Source organism: Centruroides vittatus, unplaced genomic scaffold (genome assembly GCF_030686945.1).
Source record: "Centruroides vittatus isolate TY-2023 unplaced genomic scaffold, ASM3068694v2 contig_459, whole genome shotgun sequence".
Taxonomy (NCBI): Eukaryota; Metazoa; Arthropoda; class Arachnida; order Scorpiones; family Buthidae; genus Centruroides; species Centruroides vittatus.
The window spans coordinates 710371-724446 of record NW_027122255.1 but is presented as its reverse complement, the minus strand read 5'-3'; the positions used below and the strand labels follow the sequence as shown (position 1 = coordinate 724446).

The 14076-nt window shown below is 29.9% G+C and overlaps 1 protein-coding gene across 3 annotated transcripts in view; it reads right to left on the bottom strand.

Moving 5' to 3' along the window:
- Positions 1–14076, bottom strand: part of LOC136977435 (uncharacterized) — a 40925-nt gene that overhangs the window by 7721 nt on the left and 19128 nt on the right. For all 3 annotated transcript variants that reach the window (XM_067272923.1, XM_067272924.1, XM_067272925.1), the window contains exons 7-13: positions 12941–13040; positions 6575–6650; positions 6366–6510; positions 5399–5449; positions 5176–5257; positions 1782–1892; positions 57–122 (exon numbers count right to left, since the gene is read on the bottom strand). In XM_067272923.1, the coding sequence (XP_067129024.1) occupies positions 57–122; positions 1782–1892; positions 5176–5257; positions 5399–5449; positions 6366–6510; positions 6575–6650; positions 12941–13040 (631 nt within the window). The remainder of the gene's footprint in view (positions 1–56; positions 123–1781; positions 1893–5175; positions 5258–5398; positions 5450–6365; positions 6511–6574; positions 6651–12940; positions 13041–14076) is intronic.

Below are 14076 nucleotides of genomic sequence, written 5' to 3'. Positions count from 1 at the left end.
ATTACAAATATTATTGAACTTACAAAATTGTTTTTAGTTATATAAATAACACATACCAATTTCAGTTTCAATTGCCTCATTGTTTCTGTGATGTGAAGAACAAATATAATGTACTTTTCTCACTGAAAATATCAATTTACAATTACTATTTGTTATTCAATGTATGAAAATTAAATGATAATTATATTAATTTAATATTAAATGATTACAGCTCCTAAAATTAGTGGTACAAACTTTTTAGTTGTTAATGAACAATGAATAAGAAGTTTGGGCCATCCTTTATATTGATGGTCGAAAACTTGGTTAACCAATAAATTTTAACAGTAGTTAAAATTGATTTGCAATAGTTACATGTTATTATTTGCATTTCAGTTGCTTCATTAAAAACAACTAAATCGTGAATAGAACATGTAACTGTCCTAAACTAGTTTTAACTATTCAGAAAAATATAACTTAATTAAATTTTAGGACATATTGTAAGTTCCATTTTTGTTTAAGTAAAAGTGAGAAATCTTTATGCACAAAGTTTTTATTTTAAAAGTAAAATAAATTATTTAGTATTTAAAAAATTTTTATTTAAATTTTATAACATCTTCAGTAAAATACAAATAGAGAATAACTTTGCCCTTAAGATATCAGAAGTAAAAGTTAATGAAAGTAACGTGCCTGAACCTGTTACCAGTGTTGGTGAAATGACAGAAAAAAATATCGTAAATGTTTTCGAACCTTAATGGTTCTTCTTCAGACGATATGAAAAAATAGAAGTGACGGAACGCAGAACAAAAAATAGAACATGGATATTTAAATAGAAACAAACCCACGTCTTGTGTAAAATTGTTGGATTGGACATGCGCATTCGATATGGGTAGATGGTGATTAAAGATCCGTGTCCAAGAGGGCCTGCCATGCGATGGACAAATTGAGTTCTTCTTTATAATTAATACACGTGGTGGAGCGGCTAGATTTATAAATGGAGATGGCCTCCAACCACCTCAGGTGCTCAGGATGAGGCGAGGTGATGATGAGCCTCGCTTGGTTGAAGGCCGCTTCGATGTCAGGGTCGGCCGCGTAAAGCGCAAGAGCAGTAGATCTCCTCCCATGCCAAATGTCTGCATTGTGCTCATGTATTCTGATTCCCACAGAGCATTTGGTTGAACTGACATAAATAAGGTTCCTGTCACACCTGTGGTCTTTAAGAGATATAGAGTAAACACCCAGGAGTCTGTTGGGATTGGGGGAATCCTTCCCGTTGCAGAGGATGCCAAGATGGTGGGACATCTTCTGTAAGTTATCTTGGCATGGCAGGCCCTCTTGGACACGGATCTTTAATCACCATCTACCCATATCGAATGCGCATGTCCAATCCAACAATTTTACACAAGACGTGGGTTTGTTTCTATTTAAATATCCATGTTCTATTTTTTGTTCTGTGTTCCGTCGCTTCTATTTTTTCATATCGTCTGAAGAAGAACTATTAAGGTTCAAAAGCGTTTACAATATTTTTTCTGTCATTTCACCAACACCGGTAACAGGTGTTGATTTCATCCCGGTGTTCTTTGAATGTCAAAGTTTACCAAGTAGTTAATGAAAGTATTTGGCAAAACTATATGTTGTTTAGTAATTTTCATCTGAAATTTTTTAGCAATACCAATTGACAATTTCTGTAATTCAATATTTAAAACTTTGTATTTACCAAATAGATTTAATGAAAAATTATTAAGCGAATAATTCATTAAAATTCTTTATAAATTTAATTAGCTAAATTCAAATGAAATACTTACAATGATTATTTAAAATCCATACTATGAAAGTGCACATTACAGGAATAATTATTAGAAAAGCAAAATATGGATTAATCAATGCTTCTTCTTTTGATTTAATGATGAATATATCTAATTTAAAATATATAAAATTTATAAATTATTATAATTAAAATATATTTATCAAATACTTGAGGACAATTCAAAACAAACTGAAACTGATTTTTTTCCTCACAAGATAATCACCATAGGGCATAGTAACTGTATAGTCTTTTTCAAAGATTACAAGAATGATGTTAGTAAAGTATCATGTCTACATGATGAGGGGCATTCAAAAAGTTCCTGGAAAGTGGTTATTCATAAACAGAATTCTGTGTAGCAAACTTGTGACTTGTTTTATCAGGTATTCATGACAACACTACACAATACTTATGCGTGGTGTTATATCAGTTTGAAATTACCCTTGCATCTATGAACAAAGATTCAATAAATTTGAATTCATTCTGCAAGATCTACCATGGCAGTAGTGCATTAATGCTGATAGGAGATTTTATCACACTCTCTCTCTATAGTCCAGATCTAGCCCTATCAGACTTTTTAATTCCAGACATTTGCTGGCAGTAAATAGATCAAGTAAAACATTTCCTAATAGAAGGGCTTAGAAGGGTGGCAATACCATATGGAAAATGTTTTAACTTAAATGGAAACGTTGAAAAATAAAGAGCTAAATTCAATTTGTTGTCTTTTTATTTATATTTTCTGGGAACTTTTTGAATGCCCTCTACATAAGAATGTAGTTATTATAAGTATAAAAGTTAATCAGTTAAACTAGTTTAACTTTTATTTCTTCCATATTAAAATCTTCAATTACATTCTGTAGTATACATTATTCAAATTTTGGTTTGTATAAATTCAAATTTTATAAAACAATAAACCATAGCTGCTATATATGAATATATCAACCAAACAGCTGAAAATTATGGGTCACTTTTATGCTGTAATTTGACACTAAGATAGGTAGATTCATCATCATCATCAAGTAATAAAATTAATAATTAGATTTAAATTTATCTTATAAATTGCATTATTTATTTTTAGAGGTGTGAAAGCATACAAGAGCCAATTTCAATCAGCCTAAGGGACATCCCCTCTCAGACACTGCTTTGGGATGCAATGTCCAATGCTGCACCACTTGGCAGAAGTCAGATGCATAGCATCTAACTTCTGCCAATGTGCCAAGTCTGGTTAAGCTAGATGACTGATGTCCCTGTTAGGCAATTAAACAAGACAGTACTGGAAATTAATCCAGACAAGAGAAAAGCTTATGCTAGACAGATAGGGAAACCTGGTCTGGATTCAACTGATATGTGATTGCTCCCAGCCAATGTGTCAGCTGTAAGGGAATGAGAGATTGTTCTCCCTCAGCTCCCTCACCTGAACTGTTCATTAAACTTACTGTGTGGCACTCATGGCACTAGGTAATGGGTTTCTAGACTTGGCAAGGTATCTGCAGTGGGTATCCCCCTTTTGGATGGCTACATCTAACAACAACAAACTTATTCAGATCTTATAAGGGTACATGTCCAGTCCCACATAGCATAACTGAGAAGATCAAAACATGTATAATTTATACATGAGTTTTCCAGAACAAAGTTTTCTATATACTGTTATACTATTTACAAGGTTGGTTCATCCGTTAGCAGCCTTGAGTCTGCACTTTACATAGTAGATGCTGAGTGATGCAAACGATGAATACAGAACATATGAAATAATACAGTTATGAAGAGTAGTTGCAAAAACACATGAAGATTGAAGCAGGATGAACAGTTTAGCATTGCTGTTACAGGACATATGACTTAACTTGCATGTAGCTGAATGGGTCCCCAGCTCCCCAGGTCAAAACCTGGGGAGCTAATGATTGTAGCCTGGGACGGATGTGATATGAAAGTACTTCTTGATAAGCTGGCAGAGGGAGTCATAAGTTGTACAAGAGATAAGTTCTTTGTAGACCCCTGGCAGGTGCCACCATTGCTTTCCACTGAAGTCAAATAATGCCGTTCAGTCTTGAGCATTGGGCAATGGAAGATGTAGTGTTCTGTTTGGTTTGTTAGATATTGGACATTGATCAGTCTGATTCTAGTTAAAATGCTTGAGGTAAGTATAGAACCTACCTTGGCCAGTGAGGAACTAAGTGATTTTAGGATTTATGATGATCCAGCTGTTCTTTAAGTAATCCTTTATATATGGGATGAATTGATAAGTCAGTTAGTTATGGTTACTTTCCCAGCTGTTTTGCCAGTCTTGAACTAGCTGTTGTCCTTCATCAGAGACCAGCTATGACATCAGTTTTTTAGAATAAGCCAATGGCAGGCAGTGACTTCTTCCTACATCTAAAGGGGATTTTCCCAGAAACTCTAGTAAAAAATGACCTGCTTTCATTTAATTTTGCACCAGATGAAAGCCTATTGCAAGCCAAAAGCTTAAGCAATAAGGGCCACTTGCAGATACTACACTTTGATCTAAGTTGTTAGCCAAAAGGCTGGAATCTGACACGCAAACAATGGAAAATTTTGTAACTTGAATTCGCAGTGTTATTGAATTTTATTTTTTCTCAAAATTTTTTCAGAAAATTTATCTCTCTCTATTTATATACTTTCTTATGAACCCTTTCTACCATATTTTATAAAAACTTCAAGAAAGTATATCAAATTTCTTTTCAAGTTTATTTTAGCAAAGGAATCTGTGACATCATTACCTATAGTCCAATCCATCATCAAAAACACAACAACACAGTTAATTTCAATTTCACTTACTTCTATTTTGAAAATTGTAAATTAACAAAACAATTTAATTATTAAGAACACAATCAAAATAATGACAAGCAACTGGCTAAGTGGTATGGTTACCATTTAATTGGTGTTGTTTCATCCAAATACTCGTAATTTACTTTACCAAATCTAACGTATATTTTGAAAGTATTTTAAAAAACTTATTATTATTTTTCCCATCCTGTTCAGTGTTACTTTGAAATATATCATTTTACATTGTTTTGTTACAGAATGCTGTACTAAGAATTACTTTCTTCTTCAATTGAGAGAAATTATTTAATCTTTGCAAATATTTTTATAAAAGATGATGGAACAAGACTATACGAAAACACATAAAAAGAAAAATTGGTTTCCTTTAGATGAGGATGAAAGGAAAGCAATGAAATTCATTGAGACCATGTCAGATTTCATTGACATGTAAATATTCGATATAAATAGTCCTCAACTAACAAAACATTGTTGGCTGAGGACTATTTTGTAGAGTTTTGTTATTTTTTAAACCAATTTGACATTTTCTTCAGCTAGTTCAACTATATTTTTCAGATTATTATTAATAAGAATAAAAATGTAAAAATTATGCTAATTACCCATATTTTTCTCTACATTAACAAAACCTCCAATGAGTCTTATACAACCCTCTCCATAGCATTTTCTGTGAAGTGGTTCAACCTATTAATTAAAAAGCTAAATTAATAGACTCTTCATTTAATCCAATTTCCAAGAAAACATTGTTCTATGCACAGATTACTGTATTATAAAATTTTGTAATTTCTTTTATGTAAAAATTAAGTTAGAAATTCCAATACTTACTCCAATACAATAATTTCCAGTTTTAAGATTGAAAAATTCTACAATTAGTTCCTAAAATAAAAATATTAATAAATATACACCTAATAATATTTTTAAAAATTGTAAAAAAGTTATTTAAATAAATGAAATACACTTATTGAGGAAGATCCTCAAACATTGCTCCAAGAAAAATAGGTTGAACTGAACGCCTTTTTAGAAAAGAGTAAGGTTTTTTGAAAATATTTCAATGAAATTTTTAAAGTATATTTTTGATAAGTTATAAAGAAAAGTTATTTTATTGCTTATTAAAAGGAAAAATGTGTATTATATTGGAAATAAACTAATCATGGCCCTTACTGAAATATACTGTTAAACTTGCTAGAAATGCTTGTCATGGATAATTAAAAAATATAATTTATTTATTTATTTAAGATGGAATGTCTAAAAACTATAAAGAAAGCCAAGTGGACTGAGATAAAATCAAATAAAAGTAATTCAACAGGAATTAAACTATAATAGGAAAAATACAGAAGAAACAAGTTGTTCAGGGCACATCATAAGGATGCTCACTGAAGTTTGTCTGACATAGCACTTTACACTAGAATAGATTGGGGAAAGGTCCCAGCTAAGGGCAATTGATTTTTTATTGTCTGAATCCATGTCATTCTATCAAGAGTTTTTGTTCTCTAGCTTAGTCAGAGAATAAAAACGTACTTGAACAAAATTACAGGATTCAACCTATCCATTTTCAATGGAGAAGATTGATTGATATAAATTGTATAATAATAAGTATATATTGTGATGTTACTGTTTAAGTATTGCAATTTCAATCAAACTTTTACTGCATACTTTAGAATATGATTAAAACTTGCATTAGATAATCATGAATATATGTAAAAGTTTCTCATTTGCTTTAAGCAAATTACTATTTACTGCTGAATATAATCTTTTTAATAATAAAATAAAATAAAATTTATAAATATATTACCTTTGTGCATTTGCATTGAGGAATTAATGCAGTTTTTAATCCATCAGAATTGCAAAATGAAATGTTTGAATATAGCCACATTAAATATAAGTTGTAAGTGCATTTATTATTCTTTGATGGTTTTATGTGCACTGTTATTGATGTCCTATAAAATAGTTTGCTTCTTTAACAGAATTTTTATTTTAATTAAAGTATATTTACAAAAATACCTGTCTAGTCCTGGAATGGAATATATAATAGCATTCCAGTCACTACATGTATCGTCATAGTAATCATAATCGTCATCTGTAATTATAACAAAGATTTATTAGTATTATTTGAAGTAAAAATTCAAAAAGATATATACAAGTCAAATGCAAAGGAGTTCATATCCTCACTACAGCAGAAAGACAATTAGCATTTACTAAAAGTTTTATTTTTTAAAATTCACTTTAAGTACATAAAAACATTAATTGATTTCAAATCAGATCTACAGAACTTAAAATAGTTTATACACTGTAAGTCAATATGTAATTAATATTTTATCATCTCCCTGCTGGTTTTAATAAATTCAGCAATACTATAAGGCATTGATTCTACTAATCTACACTTTTTCTAATGGAATTCTGTCCCATTCTTCTGTCAGAAAGTTGAGCAGAAACCCTAAAGCCATTGATCAACTTCAAATAGAATTTGATGAATGTTCAAGGCTTCTGCTGACTCACTTTTCTCTTTAAATATTGCCAAATATTCTCAATTGGGTTTGTGTCATGGCTTCTAGCAGACTATGGCAGAATGCGAATGTTGTGTCTTTGAAACCAAGCTTGTGTTACTTTGGCAATGTGATGAATAAAATTGTCCTAGATGGCTTTAAACAGTTTCAAGGATGTCAATATAGTCTTTAGTTATGATGGTGCTATTATAAAAATAGTTTCCTGATGCTACTCACTGACATTACAACCAAACGCCAACAGAAGCAGCCTTTTTGTGCCATTTACACAAAACAATCTGAGTAGTTGCCTCATTTTGCATTTGGATTACTTTATGCATAATATTTCCATACAAAATCTGTAAACATAATTTGTCTGACTATAAAATTTGTTCCTATTTTTTCATAAATCACTTTCTGATGCCTTTTGTCCAAGCAAAGCTACATTTGTTTACCACAGTAAGAAATGATTTTATTTAGCACAATAGAAACCATAGCCCATTCTTTTGATGTATCTCTGCATTGTAGATACATGCACTGTTTTTCCTAGCTCTGTTGTAGTGTTACCACCTGTCCCGTTTTCACCCAGACAGCCCAGGAAATGTCTCATTGTCTGGGTGAACTATTAATTTTGTCCAGGAATTTCATAGAAATTTGAAATTATGATGAAAAAAAGTTCTTACAAATATTGTTATAAATTTACACCATTTGAACAATGAAAGACCTCATACTCACTGAAACTCATCTGCCATTCCACCATGTTACTCTGTTTATGGTGACGTGTGATGCTCAACCTGCCTCTCAATCTTTTTTTTTTTCTTTACTTGTATGTTGTACGTTACTCCTACACAAGTTCCTAGTCCCTAACAGTAACTGATTTAGAACCAGCATGCACATTATTCTTTGCATTGTAAAATGACATTGCACATACATCAGGAACTTCTGTTTGAACAAACCTGACCTGCCATCCGGGTCAGCGATTTTGTAAAGGTGGCAACACTACTCTGTTGTACCCCAATTTACGAAACTGGATGCAATTATATTCCTATTTTTATGAATGCACTAACACAATCTTCTACAGTCTATAAGATTGTGTTAATACATTTTGTGCATAAATTTCCAGTATGTTTAATGTGTTGTACAATTGACTGAATTGTAGATTTCAGACATTTCAACTCTTTGGCTATTTCAGGTAACTTTATCATGCATCAAATGATTTGTTGTGTTAGATCTTCATAAAGTGGCTTTCCTTGGGGCACTTTATCAAGTTAAGAATATTTATATTACATTTATCTACTTGCAAACAACTATTACAGATTCTCAGTAATCTTCCTTAAATAGATGCTGTCCAGTACAGTCCTGCATATTTATATGCCAGTATGAACTATTTCCCATATTGTAGACTTCAGCATCTCAAATTATTTGAGCTTTTTTCAGTAATTCCTGTTTGTTTTCTCATAACAGCTATGTGCATTATACTTTTAAACTCTTAGGAATCTTAAGCAAATTCCTTTGCATTTGACTTTGTACAATGGAAAAGTAAGTATTATTATAAATTTTGAGTTTAAATGTTGGAACATTCTAATTTTGAAACACTCAGTAACCATTCAATTTGAAAGTGCAGAACCTGAAGCAGACTCGTAAACTAGGTCGAAAACGAACGTTTGTTTCTAATACAGTATTTCTGGAAGACATAAGGAATATTTGATATTGATTAATGTTAAGATAAGTTTTAGCTTTGAAAGACTCATTGCTTATCAATCAACAAAAGAAAAATACCATTTATGGAAAACTGCAAAGATAATGATATTAAAATATCCTGTGAGCATTAAGAAAGTTTTTTTATGGACCAAACATGGGTTTGCTATATCGCAATGAAGTTACAAAGGCAGTCTGACATCTATGAAAATTTCTGAGAATGTCTGGCTTGAATCCTCAGCAACTTGGATTTCTCAGAATTGTAGATATACCCTTAATCGGAAACAAGAAAAATTTACTAAATTCTTTACAATATGTGCTTTGTAGCATCTGGTCATCTATTTGAATAAGTTTTCATTAGAATATAATGCTCGTTATGGTGCAAGACAAAGAGTTAAACACTATTATTATATTATTAGTCAATATTATTCTACAAAATATAATGAGAGTTAGGCAGTTTGTGCAAATGTCAAAAACGTTTGGCATACATGATAGTTTATAATATATGTGACAAAGTACAAAATAAGTAATGTGCAAATGGTAATTAAATATATAAAAGGAAAATATCTAAAGATAAGTAAGCAGAAGAAGAGAGAAATATAAAATATATTAATAAAAAAAAAAGGGGGAGAAAGAAAAAATTTGTTAGTTGGCTAGTTGGCTTAAGTTATTTTGCTATCTCTAAGTGTATCCTGATCTTTCTTTTACTGTTGTTATTCACAGAAACAAAGTTGCTTTACTGTAATTTCCAGCAATAGATTCAAACTTTCTTCAGCTAATTAATTCCAAAAAGTTCTTATCCTGATGATCCAACAGTTCTTAGTTTTATAAATAAATATTCAAACCATTCATATGTTCAACATTATATGAAAGCATTTTTCTTTTTTGTTTCTTTTTCATTAACCAAGAAAGCAACATGTATGTTGTCCATCTTGCCTAAATAGTCTGTTCTTGTTATCTCATACAACCATGTTGCTTGTCATGACAATATCAGAGATTTTCTTTTAATAACTTTTAAACATATAAACTTAAACTGGTCAACCAGTAATGACTAGCCAACATAAAATAAAGGAAAGGAAAGATAAAGAGAAGGAAAGACAAAGCAAATAATAGAAGAGATTTTATAGTAGGAGAAAGAGAGATAAATTTATTAATTATAAAATCAAAAAATGTAGGAAAATGCTGGAACTAAACAATGTTATTAGCAAATATTTTGATGTAAAAATGTATATGAATTTCAGTTCATTCAGTTCATTTAGTTTTAATAATTCTGTAAATAAGTTATTAACTCTTCACTAACTGCACTTTGTAAAAACAACTAAACTGGAGAGTGGCGTAATATAAATATATTAGTAGGCAAAAAGGATGGTTTAAAGAAATAGGCGCAATTGTGGTCTTTTTATGTTTGCAGTTATGTTACTTTATTTACGTATTTATTTATTCATTATTATGTTTGTATCTACTTTATTTCTACATATTATTGCATATATATTGTAATTTTATATTTACAAGATTGTGCACTAGAAAGTTCAAATTTAAAAACGTTCCAAAATAAAGTTCATTATATACAAATCTGAAGCATTCCATTTTTGTTCTTGAAGGTCATTAAAAATGATCGAAAGCATTCCAATCTGACATGACTATCTTGTCAATCAACTAAACACACTAAACCAACAATTTCGAACAGAACAATCTCCCGCATTCACACCAACTGTAGTCATTTTATGAGTCGCCAGACTGCTGATACAGAGAGTCGTGAGCAAGAAAGATTGGAACTAGAGGTTAAAAAGCTGACTAATATTAAGGAAAATTGTAATCTTCACCAGGAGAGTTCATTAAACTCGTTACCTCCAGACCAAGTCAAAGAAAATATTCAGGCTATCCTAAACAAAATAAGTATAAGCTTTTGGAATATCCAAGGTCTATTTAAAAAAATCTATAAAGATCCTGTCATACAGTTTTTACAATCGCATGAAGTAATAGGATTTACAGAGACTTGGATATTAGATATAAATAAGATAAGGAAGAGATCCCTAGAAGATAAGTTTTGGATTTTATATAGCAAAATGCTCAAAGGCCACAAAGATTTGGTCGACCAGCTGGAGGTTTGTTACTATTAATTAGGAAATCGGTTGGTCATCTAGTGCAATCACATACTACTTCCAGTTTTATATTCGCATTGGTGGAATTAAACCAGAGTCTTTTTTAGTGGTCGGCTGTTATTTAGTTTTTTTGAACCAATTATATCGGAAATCATTACAAACAGAATCGAGAAAGAACTGGGTAAGTCAGCTGACCAGAGTAATTAACAATTTTGGATTTCGATGGGCCCGTTTATACACCTTCCGGAGATTAGTGAAGAATTATGTAAACAACTAACTAGAAATGTAATGGAGAATTCATTGATACTTGACGTGGAGGATATCCGGACACGAAATCTGCCGAATTCATATAATATAATACCTAATATCAATAATTATATGTAGCTTAATTTTCCCTTTGGTGTTAAGGGGTTCTTCATCCAGCTTCGCCTTAATAATGACATAATAACCATTGATAACAAGATTTATATCTATTCTAAAATTGTATGTCCGAGGTGTTTAGAAAACTTCTCTAAATTCTATCTGGTTTGTGGATGCGAAAAAAACAATATTCCTAAGACAAAGTTCCGATTTAAATAATTTAAATGAGTGCTCCTCGGAAAAGAAATGTCTATTTTTTCCATGTGGCTACGTTAAAATCTATTTATAACTTGTATAATTTTGTTAAAAAATTTGTAACTACATAATTGCTTATTTAATGAATGTTAAACAAAACTCCCCTTGTAACAGGCCAAGGCCTAATACAAATAAAGATGAATTGATGATGATGATCGAAAGCATTCCAATAGATAATAAAATGGCTGCTTATTAAAAGGTTTTGTTCAAGGTTTAGTTGTTCCAACTATTTATATGTGAATCTTTAAAATGTTTCTTCAAATGAGCATAAAGAAGTCATATGACATTGAAAAAACATTTTTATGACTAGAAACTGTTAAATCATTACAAATCATGTATGATTGATTAAAAAATATTTTTTCATTCTAAAAGAAGTTAGTAATTATTCTGAGAAAGAATAAATGCACATTTGTATGCAATAAACTCCATTACAACAGTAAATATAAACTAAAACAGAGAACTGTTCTTAATAAGAACACAAATACTTGTTGGCTCCTATTAATTTTGTAGCAAAAGAGCTGATGAGGAACTCCATGTCCGAAATGCATTCTGAAAATAAAATAGTGTTTTTCTAAATCTAATTTGATGTCCTATGGTGGTGTAATAAGTCTAGCGGTAAAGTAAAGCCAATCTTAGTGCTCACAAGCCATTAAGAAGACTAGACAAGAAGCGTATCATAGTATTCACAAATAATTCTATAAAATATGATATTTATTCTTATACAAAAATCTTTTTGAAGTATTACTCTACAAATCAGTAAAACATTAAAAACACACAAACTGAAATTTTAATATAATTAATATGCAGATTGATCGCAATGATAAATCCTCATTGATACTATAAATAAAAATTATAATGACATAAAATAGCAAAATCTTATTAAAACAAAATTAAATCAAGCTTTGAAACTGTTTTTACTAAACTGAAATTATGTTATAAATTAAGATCAATTTTAAATGAACATTTAAAATTACATTCAACCAAGTTAATATTATGACAATAAGATTAATCTGATGATTTTGTTTAATATAATCATACTGTAATATTTTATTATAATTTATTGTAACATGATTTATTATATTAGTTTTATAGTTTCGGTAACAAATAAATTATTAAAAATAATAATAATCCAGGATAAAAAATTTATTTAAAAATATGCACAATTTGAAGACAAACGTGGAAATAATTTGAAATGTTCTTAGTTAATTGTGTTCCTTTGGTATGAAATGAATACTAAATTATTTTTTATATTTGTCTTCAAATTGCATACATTTTTAAGATAGAAAAACATGTCTGAAAGACATTTATTAATTTTTAATAAAAGAAAACAAATTTAATAATTTCATTTTAAAATTTCTTTTAATTCAAAATTTTGATTTACTTTTATTGATGAAATTATATAGTTAATTAATGACATAAATGTATCAGTATAATTTATATATTATTGATATTTATATATATACTGTACATACAATTTTCACTTGAATTTGAACTTAAGGAACATGATATAGATTCACAGTTTCCATCATTAGTAGGTTGTTGATTAAATAAAAAGCTAGGAGAATAATATATCTGAAAAAAGATATTTATTTATAAATTAATTCTAAGTCAAAGTTATTTAAACATTTTTTAAACTGTACATAAATATTACTGTAATTAATATAAAAATTTCTTTACAGTAGTTTTTAAAAAATGAGACAAATAAACCAAAATTATAATGATGTTATCTTTAGTTTTGAGTAATTTTGTTATGCACAAAAGAATGAAGCATTTCATAGTTAAGCTATTGTTTTAAATGTACATGTGAGAATCTGAAACTTTTTGCTTAAATTGATTAAATTAAAAAAATTTTAGCAACCAAAAGTTTTTATTTGTTGAAATTTTTAAATTTAATCAATTTGTTTTGTTTGTAAAATTCAATTTGTAAAACCAAACAAAAAGATTTTGTTTGGTTTTACAAACAAGTTTGTTTTACAGTTATGAGTCACAGGAACTTTCTTTCAATTTTGAAGGAAGTTCCTGAGGAAAGATGTTGACTTTGATATCAACTCAACAATGAAGATCCTTGTTGCTTCTCTCCTCAGGGACTGGAATTATTCCAGATTATTGGACAACTAAGATTCTATAAATAGGGCCAAACATAAATGCCGAACGCTGGAACTGGAAACTGAACTCTCAAGAAAGTTCGTGCCTAAACTGAACGAGTTTCCCGCCAAATGCAGGAAACCACAGTCAGCCCCACTAATGACTCAGAAGAAAATGAACCGAAATGAGGTATTATATTTAAATCAAATATGTAAACTCTCTCTCTCGTCAGAATAGACTTACAGGTTAGGATTAGATATCCTCGCATACTTGATTATCAAACCTAACTTTTTGTTCTTATTATAGTTTAAGATACTCCTTTAATGTATATATGGTAACTATATATTTATTATACAAAACCATAACTATGTCCTAAATTGTCATTTAGATTGATTTAATGCATAACTCCATTGTTGGCCCATGTATTTTGCATAACTCACGAAATTAATGTTGTTAATGTTTAAGGTAAATCCTCCTAAAATTCCGATCAAGTTTAAATTATATCTTCAGCCACTTGGAAGAT